Source organism: Centruroides vittatus, unplaced genomic scaffold (genome assembly GCF_030686945.1).
Source record: "Centruroides vittatus isolate TY-2023 unplaced genomic scaffold, ASM3068694v2 contig_7, whole genome shotgun sequence".
Lineage (NCBI taxonomy): Eukaryota > Metazoa > Arthropoda > Arachnida > Scorpiones > Buthidae > Centruroides > Centruroides vittatus.
The window spans coordinates 3,336,674-3,351,130 of record NW_027122442.1 but is presented as its reverse complement, the minus strand read 5'-3'; the positions used below and the strand labels follow the sequence as shown (position 1 = coordinate 3,351,130).

General features: G+C 33.3%; 1 protein-coding gene across 5 annotated transcripts in view; it reads left to right on the top strand.

The window, feature by feature from the left end:
• LOC136980485 (uro-adherence factor A-like) overlaps positions 1-14,457 on the top strand; it is a 147,246-nt gene that overhangs the window by 31,929 nt on the left and 100,860 nt on the right. For all 5 annotated transcript variants that reach the window (XM_067276605.1, XM_067276604.1, XM_067276607.1 and 2 more), the window contains exons 2-4: positions 2,532-2,626; positions 2,987-3,041; positions 12,814-12,962. In XM_067276605.1, the coding sequence (XP_067132706.1) occupies positions 2,561-2,626; positions 2,987-3,041; positions 12,814-12,962 (270 nt within the window). In that variant the 5' untranslated portion in view covers positions 2,532-2,560. The remainder of the gene's footprint in view (positions 1-2,531; positions 2,627-2,986; positions 3,042-12,813; positions 12,963-14,457) is intronic.

Below are 14,457 nucleotides of genomic sequence, written 5' to 3'. Positions count from 1 at the left end.
AGCAGTGTTGTGTGGATGGGAGTATTGCCACAATGTTGTTCTCTCTAAGCAGTTGGTCTTTTCTTCCTCACTGCTTCACAAAGACATTTCATCACCTTCAGTTGGTATTCCTTGTTTACTGTCTTCCCTTCTGGATGAAATTCCTGTTGAATGACACCATCAGAATTGAACAAAACAGTGAGCAAGATCTCCACATTCAACTGAACTTGTTGCACCTTTTTGGCTCTCAGTAAATCTTTCCACATGCTATGATGACTGATGTTTTGTTTCTACATTGTACCCATAGACCCATGGCTCATCCCCAGTGATATTTTTCACAAAATTTTTATTAGACTTAGTCTGTTCTGGGACTCTTTGTTCAATTGCATTCATGGAAAGAAAATCACAAAATGCAATCAATGCATGTATGCAAATGAACATAACATAACAACAACAAATGAAGATAGAACAAACTGTTTTTTGGAAGATAGTACAAAAAACTTGCTGGTAGAGACCTGTGCACGTTGCATTTAGAATTAGTTATTGGTTGGTGTGTAATTTAAAAAGTTGTTGAACTTTCTGGATGGACTTTGTATATACAATACACCCTTGATGTTCATGAATGTCAGTGTTTGGGAATTCAATCATTTGTGATGGGAAAATTTCAACTCTTGAAAGATTTCAGACTTTTGGTAAATGGGAGATTATGTACCACTGTAAAGTGGAGTTAGTGCCTGCTCAAACTGGATGTTTGATCAGGTGCAATGCTAAAAAATTCCTGCACTTAATCATTCGTATAGTGTCTGTCAGTAAGTTATGTAACTATTTTATTTATTTTTTTCTTTTCCTTTAAATAAAATGTTTTTTGCATCACTACAAACCATTGCATAATATATTTATTTAATAAAACCATTCATTTTCAGAAAAGATTTTCAGAAAAGAAAATCTTTTAAAACAGCAGTAATACATAGTCTTGGAATGAATTACAAATTTAACATTGAAAATGGAACTCAAAGTTTGGGAATTTGATGTTCATGAAGGATTACTCAGTTCCAATTTTTCACTAACATGTGGATCAGTGTGTATATATACATATACATGTGGATCAGTGTGTATATATACATATACATGTGGATCAGTGTGTATATATACATATACATGTGGATCAGTGTAAATATATGAAACTGTGTGTGTGTATATATACATACACCGTATTTTCACAGATTTTCTGACATGTCGGTCTATCCAGGTTGACCATGAAATCAGATACTTCTGTATGGTAAAAATCAGCATGCTGGTTTATCCCGGGGAATGCAGGCATGCCAGTTTAAGTGAGGTTACATCCATCTCTAGTCTATTAGTGACTTAGTATTAAAGTCTATTAATGACTTTTTATTCTAAAACTGTGAAACTGTTGGCATTACATCAAAACTGCAATTATATGTTTAATTTTTTTATTTTGTCTTCTAATGATGTAAAATACTTGTGAAATGTGGAAAGAGCTTCTTTTATGTTTATTTTTGGACTTTTGAATGGATTCAAAAACAAAAATAAACATACCAAATTTCAGAAACTGGCTGTAAATTATCTCACACTTATTAACATCCACTTTGTGTGAAATTTGAGAGAAAGGTATTATTTTTATGGTCAGTGCTGCCCACACTTACTACAACTACTATTACTACTAATGTCAATAAGTCGTTAATTGTTATAGTGTCCTGTAAACAAAAACTCTTTCTGATTTTATAAATCAGTCAAATTCCAATGTTGTTATTTTATTGTACTCAGAAGAATGTTTTCTTTAACATTTAATTAACAACTAGTCTTGTTAGATCTGATTAATTTTATGTTTTAGTCGCAGTTTAACTGGCATGCTGAAAACCCTGGGTAACCAGCATGCTGGTCTCCCCCCGGTTATATGCGGCATGTCGCACATTCCGAGAAAATATGGTATGAGGAAACTATAAATATAGCATAGTAAAACATTATTGAAATATGCAATGAATTGGGTTTAATGTGGCAAAATATATTAATTCCTTCCTTTAGCATATTTTCATTATTTACATAATGAATTTTAAATTAAGATAAGATAATTAATATGATTTCATAATAGAATAATAATAATTTATGTAATGAGAGTAAAATTGTATAGGAATATATTAGTTTATTGTCATCTTTATTTATTTACTTATTCATTGAATGTAAAACTTTCTTAATGATAATTTCAGTAGTAAAATTTTTATATTAATGACCTTTATATCAGTTTGATTGATTAATAAATAAAAAAAACTATTAGAATCTACAAAAGCAAATATTTTTCTAATTATAAATGTAATTTCTTAATCATATTGCATTTAATTTATTCTAATAAGTTTACTATTTTTATAACATTATTTTGTATATACTTTTGTATTACATTTAAATTGTAGTAAATTATTTTCAGTAGTTATATTAAGAATTATAATCTGTACATTCTTTACAAAGTTAATTGTAAGGGTAATGATTTATTAAAAGTAAGTTAGAATTACCTCAGGGAAATTCTTATTTTGCAGGGAGATCCTCACCTTGTCGATCACCCATCATGCATCGAGATGGTGGGAAATTTCCAACCCAGAAAAGTACTCGGATCCAAACTGTCAACTCTCAGGTGTGTATATACATAATTCTAAATTATAATTTGACTATTAAATTCTTGTTCAAAAAGTTTACCAAATGTCTGATTTAAGTTTTAGAAGAATAAAAAAATTTTAGCCGAAAGAATTATGTATGAAACAAATGTTTTCAACCTGTTTTACAAACCATCTGAGAGTATAGTCTGTAGACAGATTGACAACATTTGATTTTAATAAATAATTCTGCAGAATAAAGGTTTGTTTTATTTCAACATTGTATTTATTTTAAGTTTGTGTTTATTTCTATTATAATATGTTTTCAAAAGATTGCAAGTCTTTTGATTTTCCTGAAACAACTGAGAATGAAATTTAATTCTTATGAAAATTTTTGTTAGGAAACACCAATTGATAGGAAAGACCTAACTGGATCCCGCCGGATTTTTGCTTCAGGTGAGTAAAATGCATTCCATTTTGATGCTCTTGTGCTATGTTCTTTTATGGTATTAAAGTCTATTAGTGAGTGTTGATGCTGAAGTTGATTCTTATTTTCTGTCTTCTTTTACAGTCTAAATTTTTGTTAGTTCTAGTTGTAAGTTAGATTAGGGACTCTTAGCTTGGTTTCTGGTTAGGTTATGATAGGTTAGGTTAAATTAGATTAGAGTTTGTTAGCTTTAGTCATCTGGTTAGGTTTGTCCTAGGTTATAATAGATTAGTTTAGTTAGTGAGTAAGTTAATGTTTAAAAAAAATAAATAAATAAAAAATTTGGCATCTTGTTCATTTGTCTGGTCTAGTTTATCATTGTGTTCGTTTGCTTTTCGCGCTGTTGTCTAGCTGTTAAGTAGTATTAAGATTCACAATTGCATTCAGTTTTATTAGTATCAAGTAAGTCTTCCTACTAACAGCCATTTGGCACTAACTTCTAAATTTAGCTATTCGTGGTAGCACTCAATTATTGCTACATTCAGGTTTTCTTTTAGACCCTTTAGAGGACTACAGCCTTGCAGCCTAAAAACTGCACACCAACATCAAACATAGAGGGTACTGTAGACCTTTGTGAAATGGTAGTATGACAGTTGGAGAACAAGTTCTTCAGTTCCTCCCCAACATCCTGTTGCATAGGAGGTATATTGATGACATCATTATTTTTTGAAAGACAGTTCTGGATTTGATAGCATTGTCAATACTACTAACAATAATCCCTATGGGTTGATCCTGGAAGTAAAACAGTCTTGCCCCTTGGAGGTGCACTTCTTGGACGTAAATATTAGAGTGGACGGGTCTGGTATCCACACCTTGGTATATCATAAACTGGGGTCCATGTCATCGTTAATACCAGTGGGGTTGTGTAATCCATTTTCTTACAAGATTGCGGCATACAAGACCTTAATCAGAAGACCCTTTACACATTCTTCCAGACCCTCAATGCCGAACTAGCATTTATAGTGTGTGTAGCTGCAGCACACTGTTATCATAACATTACACATTGGCTGATGGAATGTTATTAGCAAATGCACTCAGGACACATCCCCAGAGTTGACCTGCTGAGCGATAACCTATCCAATGATATAGAATGGGTTCCCATCACCTTTAACCTGTACTGAAGATCCTTATGCACCAAAGTTACCAGGAAATGTCGGATGTGTCTCACACACAGGAGGTTTGCCCAAATATTTTTGACATGCTACATAATAGGAAGGACCCTCCCAACCCGAAGACTCCCTGGCGTATTTAGTGTTCCCATAAGGGACAACAGATATGATAGAGACCTGATATACATAGGGTCAACTAAGTGATCCATGGGAATCAGATTTCAAGAACATCTGGCTGATATACGTCATGCAAGAACTACCAAGACCTTCTCTACTTATGCAACAGATCCAGACATTGTAGCAGACTTTAACCAGGCCAAGCTCATCCTTGCTATGCCCCCCACGGAACGCCTCAGATGGTTGGAGGCTGCACACATTTTTAAATCCAGTTTTACATCTACATGCATAAATTTTAAAGAGGAAATGGTTTTCTCAATGCCTGGCAAGAGTTGATTGACAACATGGTTTAGCCGTTTGTTGAGTTCTGGTAGGGTGACAATGCGTAGACACGATGTGGCTTTAATAATTTTTTCGAACATATATTTGAACTCTTAAAATAACCCTTCTAACCTTTTACCCGGTGTCGTTCTATTTTTGGAATTGCGTTGTTCTATTTTCAGAATCGCAAACGTTTTCACAGCCTCTCCTGGGCTCTTCTTTAGGCTTCGTCGAATAGGCCGTTAACATTCGAATAAATATTCAATTTGAATTTCTTTTCGGAATATTACCACGTGCATTAATTATAAAGAGGAAATGATCCTATCGAGCGCATGGCAGGTTTTGCTAGAAAACAGTGTTTAAAGGGAAGAACATGGAGCATGCGCAGTACAAATATCCAGCTGCTGCACGTGGTAATATTCCGAAAAGAAATTCAAATTGAATATTTATTCGAATGTTAACGGCCTATTCGACGAAGCCTGAAGAAGAGCCCAGGAGGGGCTGTGAAAACGTTTGCGATTCTGAAAATAGAACGACGCGATTCTAAAAATAGAATGACACCAGGTAAAAGGTTAGAAGGGTTATTTTAATTATTACAAATTCCGGTGTATAGAGAGATTATATTTGAACTCTTGTTCAAATTATTCCAAAACAGAGAACCATCAAGGAATTGTTAAAAAACTTGATGAAGACCTTGAAAGAAGTTCGAAAATGTTCATTTTTGTTTGTTTTCATTATCTACACACTGTAATTGGTTCAGAGTATGTGATTAAGTACTTTTGCTGTCTAGTATTCCTGCTTTGTCTACCTTTGCTGCTTTAATAGCGGCATCAAGCTTATAGCCTGATAATTTGGCAGTTTGTTTGGCTTTAATAATCAGGTTAATGAAGAAAACTGTATACTTGCATACTTCATACTCATTTGTATCCTTGCCCAATTTACATAACCTGGTGTAATGCTGTTATTGAAGTTACGGGGCATGGTTAAAAATTAAGACAGCATCAGTGCAATTATTCAAGATATTACAGGTTCTGACAAGTAAAGAATTTTCAGAATCCTGCCACAAATAGGTTACACATTGATTATTGACATGCCATAACAAGCAAAAATTTAAAACTAATAAGCAGACTTAAAATTAATAAATACAAATGTATTCTGACAGTTTGAGTTCATTATACCTCCTATTTGCAAAATTTTCTCAACCTTAACACAAAATAAGAAAAAAGCAAATTTTTAAGAAATTTGTGGGATTTCCCGGGTTAAAAAACAGCCAGGATCTCGTTAGAGAAACTCTAATACATATTCTATATACAGTACCATAAACATTATACAGTAAAAACTTGATATAACAGATGTCATGTTATTACATATGGCTGATGTCAGTCAAGCCAGAAGTATAGGAAAATTATAAGAAAACTCATTTGTTGTAATGGACTCATTTATAACAAACTCCCGTTACTATGGATTATTTTTCAGGATCTGCAGACAACTGTCTTTCCATTATTATGTACTTTATAGTTGCTGATTTATTTCGTTGCAGTCATTGTTGTATTTATTTCATCATAGTTGCTGTTTTATAGACTTTATTTGCAAAAAATAAATACAAAGATAATATAAAATTCATTTTTAATCATTATTTCGATGTAGATTTTCACATTATGTTTAATTTTAGTTTCATTTTCTCTATGAGTAACAAATCTTGGATTTTTTTGTGTAAAGCAAAGCCATGGATTATAAAAGAAAATAAGAAGCTTTAGATTCGTATTTTAGATTTATTGAAAGGTAGATATATTTTTACAAGTTTAATAAAAATCTGGCTTATATACTTTACAATTGAAATTTTGTCCACAATATTGATATACAGTAATAGTCAAGTCAATACAGGTACTCCTCACTTTATGACCTATCTGCTTAATGACCACTCGCACGTACGACCAATTGAGTTTCGATCTGCAATTTGGGGAATCCCCTTCCTCAGCTTGAGTGTTGGTCAGTGGCGAATGGTGACATGCACACTAAGCGTACCATAATAGGCTTGCACATACTATAATAGTCTTATAGTACTATAATAGGCTAATAGTGTACTATAATAGTTTTTTATGAATAAATTTCAAGTTTGTTGCATAATTTGTATAATTTTACAACGATCCTATATTCCTGGTGCAAGCTCCTCGCTTATTGACCAATTTGCTTAATGATGTAGTCATCAGAACGGAACTCGGTTGTAAAGTGAGGAGTTCCTGTATTACTATATATAGTATAATCCCCTTATATTTGCAGCAACTGATCTGCTGAAACAAGGTAAAAATACATTGATTTGGCATCTGAACTGAGAGAGAACATCTGTGAACCTCAGATATTTTTTGAATGGACTAGTGAATTCTGGCTACTATATTAAGAACACCTAACTCAATAACCTAAAAACCAGCAAAATTGTCAATCTCTTGTGAAGCAAATGTTTCATCCACTTTTAATGGACATTTTTAGGCTAAAGATCAAAATATAACTCCGTGATTTTAAATGATCTGGTTTATAGGTGTCATTACCCACTGATTGGTAGAGATGATTTGAATTGTGTGATGAAAGAGCTACTTTCCCCAATGTGTGGAAAGTATTCTTCCTATCCTTTAAACACCAGCATTTATGCGAGTTCATATGGTGACAGTCTTCGCCAATCAGCAGGTACCTGAAATTGTGCTCCATCTTACATCATTTAAATATCTCCATCAATTATTGGGCGAGGACACAAACAATCCTTTAGACAACTTCTTTACTTGTCATTTTGGTCATTCTCTTTAATAAGTTCAACTGAAAAAGCCTTGGAGAAATAGATAGGACATCTGTCTTCATTTTCATTGTTAGATTAGATTCAGAGAAATGAGGCTTGATTCTATTTTACTATCAGCTCAGAGGTTGTGTCTGCCAATGGCAACCTCATACAAACCTCACTTTACAGAATACTATTGTAAGAGACTCTTGTGAATTTCAGATTGTATAAAATTACAGTTAAATCAAATTAGCAATCTCTTCATTGGCAAACAGGAAGTCACCTGGACTGGACAATATTACTGCTTAAATGCTGAAGGCTGCTTTTGACAAGGTCCCTATTGCTGCAGCAAAGATCAGATTGACTGATCCATATATTTAGAAATACTTGGAACCTGGGTCTAAGCTCAACAAGGCTCACCTATCACTCAGCCGTTGAACAGACGGTCCTCTACAGGATGCAGGTATGGAGGGAGGCATTAAAAAATACTCATCTATATAAGAAGCTCTTATCAATCCAGAGAAAATCAGCTATCTGAATCTACAGGGCATATGGTACAGTTGGCAACAGATGCCTTGCTCATCCTGGCAAACATCAAGCCTATATATTTGACGGTTAACCCTTATGTAATCATTTGTCAATATATTGTCAAGCGGATAATTAATGACAACAATCACTCAATGATTCATCGTCAATCTAAAAATGTACAATTCTTATAAAACATTCCATTTATAGATGACACTACACTACTGTAGGTTATTCTGTACACTTTTGTTTTACATATTTACTACTAGATGGCATTTTATTTTTAAGTATTTATAGCTTTTTGAAGTACAGTAGAGCGTTGAAAAGTGGAACCAATTGGGGACTGGGGTCGTTCCAAGTAGTGATTTTTTCCAATTTCCGATTATGTACGAAAAAATATATTAACCTGTCCGATGTTCAAATTTTTCTTTGTTGCGTGTCGCTTCCTGTTGAATTTTTCTCCGTTGCGTGTCGCTTTGTGTTGAATTTTCGTTGATTTTAAGCCTGACGAAAATTTTTATAATAATAATCGAGGCTATCGTAACGTTAAAAATTATTTTTTTATTTTGTACAAACAAAATAAATATATTGAAGAATATAAAAAATATGAAAATTATACTTTAGAAGTAAATTTAGTATCAAAAACGTTCGATTCAGCACGACACAGTCCAACTGAAAATCGTTCCAGTTTCCGGCCATTTCAATTACCAACGTTCCACTTTTCGACGCTCTACTGTATTTATAATTTTAATAAATTTCCTTGTTTCAAAAAACTGTTTGAGTTTGTTTTGATCAAAATGTACAGAACAAAATGGCTGTTCATGCAGGATTACTCATGGAAATGAATTATATAATCAAAAAATTTTATCTGTGATCAAATTGTTGTAAATTATAAGTACTGTAATATTCAAACTGTCATTTTTAACATATTATTTTTTTGGGACAAATTTTTTACACTAGAGAAAAGAAACTTTACTACCATAAACAACAAAAAGTAATGTATATACGTCAATTCTTTCATATGTGTATAATAATAGCTGGATTTTTTGATATATAAATGATATAAGTGGAATTACCTTGAGTAAGTAAAGTTTGCTGTGGCAGTTGTCAAATATTAAATAGTGAAATGTCATGACTTTAAAAGGGTTAAAGAAATAATCTGGGAATGGTTTTTGATAAGAGGCAACTTGAAAAATAACTCTACAGAAAAGGTTAATGCATTATTAAATGCAGACAGCCTCTCATCCAACAGTGAAGACTTGATAATAGACATCTGTAACAATAACACTGACAGTGGAACAACACTTACTAATACATTGGAAAAAGATAAATTTGATATCAATATGGATTTTCACCCCAATATTATGAAGAATAACCAGTGGAAAGTCTTCACTAATGGGTTTCTAAATGATAGGGGTGTTGACTCTGGGATAGTGATCAGGGACAAGCATGATAAGACAACCTATCAGGCTGCCTTTAAAATGGTAACTATTGCAGCATTACTCAAGTGGTGTTGTGGGCCATCTATAGGGCCCTCTACTACAATATATCTAGTCGGACAGTAAGACTGCTCTCCATATATTAAACAAAAACAATCTCTAGCAACAAATATCATCATACTGGCCAACAACATTGGTAATCAACAGAAAATTTACTTCAATTGGATTCCTGGCCATGGATTACTGTGGTAATGAACTGGTGACTGACTAGCCAAAAAAGCTACTCAAGCAGACTCAATGGTCACATACTCCAGGATATCGCTTAAAAATATTCTAAACAAAATCAGAAGCTATTGGGACATCATTTATGGGAAAGTCAATGCTTTAAATTTATTTCTTCTATATATATCAGAAAGGAACATAGAAGTTTTAGGCCTACCTATTAGCTCACTCAGTGTTTTATGGGACATGGTAATTTCCAAAGTTACCTGTTCCACTTCAAAAAATGTGAAAATGGACACTGCATCATGGATACAGACAGCAAAGGAGATGTCAACCATTTCACATTTCACTGCACTACTCACAATGTAAAGTACTATTTTTTTTAGTATCTTAGGAAACCGACTATAATTACGGTCGGTAAAACTTCCGTTAACCTAACGGGTACTTTACGCGGATTCGAGATTAGTTTGCCAGGCCTGGGCTTTTAAGCGTGCACCGAAAAATTAGTAATAACAACGATAAATATCAAGTCAAATCAAAAGTTCAAATATATTTAATTAGCAACTAGAACATACTATGTACAAATATCAATAATTCCAAACAAAATTTATTAACGAAAATCAACAAGTCAACCCGACAATAAACTTAGCTTAACTTAATAGTAATTCCCCTTTGAAATTCGACAAATCAAATACTTAGAAACTATGAACAAAATCTCTTACTAATTAAACGTCTATCCGTCACCTCACTATACGAAGAAACTATTTCCTCAATCCTTTCGATATCGTCAAATCGTCAATCGAACTCCTCTTTAACACCTTGGATCGTCCAACTATCAATCTGGACTTCTATCAGAAAATACTTCGCTTTCGAATTAACCTCGCTCTCACAGTCGCCTCGATTTGGAATTCACCTCGGTTTGGAACTCACCTCTCCTTCTTCGGTTAACGTGCGGGTTTTATACTGTGAGGTGACGTCACACTTGAGCTGGGTTACTCCTCTTATTTACATACTTAGTTGCCTAACATTAACTTTCTGTTCTGGCAGCTTTAAGTTTCCGACAAAGCTTATAAACCGTTTACAAAATATTTATCATAATTTTCTGGGATGTTTAAGACGGTTTATCAAGTATTTCTCTACTAGTGATTGTGGGGACTCCCCCTCCATTTTTTTTCTGTGGACTGTTACTTCCGCCGGGCAGCGCAAGTGCGCAAGATTTTTTCCTATGGTGCTTATTTCTCCGTGAGTTGTTTTATCTTCATTTTTCATTACTAACAAGAGAGTGGTGGGGAACCTTCGTCCTAAATAAACATAAACCCCAAACAAAAGATAATAAAACGGAAATAATAATAAAATAAAAAATAAGGTTCGGACTCAGTTCCTTACAACAAAAACATTTGTGAAAACTTCCAGATGAGGTGCTTAGTGGCAGGTTCCAAGTGGTCTCCTAAAGAGGTTGACCTCTTTTCTAATAAAGTATTACTTAATACATTGAAGGATTATATCAACAAAACTCATGCTCTGTTCCCCACAACTTGTAGTTCATCACTTCAGGTAGACAGTGGAAAAATTGGAAGTACCAGTAATCAACTACAGGAAATGGACAAAAATGAAGAAGAGTACTTGGATTTGGACTTGAACTTTCAGTGTTAATGTCACATCAGCAAATATATATTTCCACCCAGGATATAGATAACACACTCTTTATTGAAGGCTACTATGACTTTTGTTCAAGTGTTTTAGCATAACAAACTTTACTTTAAAGATGTGTTCCATAAGTAAACCTTGTGCTAATACAAACACAAATTGTAGTCTGGTGGTTTATAAATTCAGTTGTCACTAATGAAAACATGCTATTAATTGTATATAAATGAATATTTTAATTTTATATTGTGAATTTATTAATAAATTAATGTAATTGATGTAAAAATACTTGTCAATAAATGGCAAGACACCTCTGGGATCCTACACCCTACCCTTCTATGTTCCTTTCCCCAATTTTTCTAACTATAGTCTTCTTCTTCCACCATTTCTCCCTCTTTTCTTCCTCTATAGGGCTAAGTTAAATCAAATTTTAAATATTAATGGAACATTTTTGTTGCTTCTAGTATTGTTGGAATTTTTTGAGAGATGTTTGTCATCCAAATATTGATAACTTTTTCTGCTAATCCTATTAATTTATTTTGTACTGTAATGTTTCTGTATTGTAATGTTTTTGTATTAACATGTTTATTACTAATAATAATTTCACCATATTTGGGAGAGAAAAATAATTATTTTCATAACAGTAATTATTACACATAAATATGGAATTTTTACATAAAAGATTAAACAATAATATTTTAATCTGTAACGAGTTCATTAGAAAATATATTGATACAGTAAACTGCTTTTTTTAATTGAATAATATATTTCTTCCTTTCTCTCCTCTTCCCCTTCACCTCCCTTTTCTCTCCCCCCTTTCCCCTGGGCTATACATTTTGGTAAGGCTGTTTCTTTCAACTATCAACTAATGCATTTTTAATTAATTATTCTAATGCAGAAATGTGGGTCTAAGAAGGATTTGCATGCAAATACTAGGGTGCTTAGCAACAATCAAACTACATATGATAAAATAGAAGAAAAATTGAAAATTTTGAAGCAAAAAATTGTTCTATCTTATGTTATATTAAGTAACTTCTGATCAATCATAAAATACAGTCGACTCCGCATAAGTTGACATCTGGATAACTCGACACTTGTCGGTTACGTAGTCAGTTTTTTGTGGTCCCGGCCGACTTACATAGGCATTAATGTTATTAACCTTAAAAAACTTGGTTTACTCGACATCATTTAACTCATCACCACTAAATAAATCAACATACTTTTTCTGTTTCACACTTTTTAGAATTCTGATAAGTTGACTCCCCCCTGAAAAATGAGTTCACACCACACAGCTTATTGTACAGTGTGAACTCATTTTTTCAGGAGGGAAGTCGACTTATCAGAATTCCAAAAAGTGTGAAACAGAAAAAGTATGTTGATTTATCCAGTGGTGACAAGTTAAACAATGTCGAGTAAACTGAGTTTTTTAAGGTTAATAACATTAATGCCTATGTAAGTCAGCTGGGATCACAATAAACCGACTATGTAACCGACAAGTGTCAAGTTATCCGGGTGTCGACTTATGCGGAGTCGACTGTATTCATATGAAAGAAATTACTTTATGCAAAAGGAAAAGAAATGTAATTTTGTTTTATAGGACAACATGCAGAAGATATTGGTATTCAGCGAAGTGAAGGCAAAAAATGCATTTGGTCATTATTCCGTTCAGCTGAAACCAAAGAGGAACATCCATCTTTTGGTAGGCCTATACGAAGCAGCTATGCATGGTCCACAGGACGGAAAGAGGTAAGATTATATCTTTTCTATTACAAGCAACATCTTTTAAGAACTGTATATGATACATGAGTAAATACACATTTAAATTAGAAAATCCAGTAAAAATAAAGTTTAAGCAAGAAACAAACATTTTCAACAATTTTAAACTGTCATCTTCAGGTTGATAAAATAGACTAGAAGATAGAACAAGATTTTTTTTAAAAAAATGAACTTAGATGAATTCTGTTGGATGGACTATACATGTGACAAATGATGTCATCTCCTCTGGGAGATAGATGGTTTGTAAGTTGAGATTGTTAGAATCAAAGGGAATTTCATACAAGGATCTCCAGACATGAGAGAAGGTGTCTGCCTCCCATTGATTGATAGCAGCATCTATAAAGGATGCTTTATAGATTTTCATTCTTTCCAAGTGTTTTAAAATGGTCCAATCAGAGCCTGGATTTAGGATGTGGGCTTGATTGTAGGTGACATTTTTGGCAGCATATACACTTAGTGTGGAGCATAGGCCCTGCTCCACACTAAGTGTATATGCTTCTTAATTTGTTTGTCCAAAGATCTTGTGGTTTTTCCTACTTATACAAAATTTTTGCTAAAACATTTGTGAGAGGAATGGAATAGATCCCAAATAGGGATTTGATATCTACCAGATCTTTAAAATTCTTTAAGATGGAATGAATTGTGGGATTTCTTTTAAAAGCCAGATTGAAATTATTGGTATTGGCAATTTGTTTGTGAAAGTTAGAGTTGCTGGTTATACTAGATTACTTGGTATGTTTTAGAGTTGTCCTCATTGCAAGTGGAAGGCATCTGGAATCCATTGATTAGATTTTTTTTTATGAGGTTAAGATAGTATCCATGTTTTACCTGAGTGATGTATTTAAGTTTCCTTGTTCTGTCGAGAGGATTGGGCAAGTGTATAAAGGTCTTCTTGACCAGCACTCTGAATGCAGCCATTTTTAAATGTGAAAGGGTATTATATCTAAATTAATAGCTCTGGTATCAAGGATCAGATAATTGGCAATGCATCTGCATGATATGCAGGAGTTGCACGTTTGAGTCCTCCATCAGGCCAATCCTTTTCCCAGAAATTAAAAAAAATTTAGTTATTATAATTACAAAAATTATCCTGAGATGTTGGCTTAACTACCTACCTCTAGTCAAATTACTTTATAACTAATCATTAATATTAGACATTACTTAATAATCGGGTTGTGGATTGATTGTTGAAATGAACAAATTAATCAATCCATTAATTGTTTCAATGGAAAATCTCTAATTTCTCACTATTGTTTTAATATAATTGCATTCAATAGATGTATCATTTACATCTGAGCAATGAGTATATGCTGCCCTTATTTAGGAGAACTCTAGTAGATGCCTCTTATAGCCCATATACCTGTTCTGGTATAGCTAGCCGAATGCCATGGATGGCCTTTTAAGTGGATGCTTAGGTCGTCCCTAGTCAGTGCTGTGAGTAACCAGTATGGTTATATATAAATTA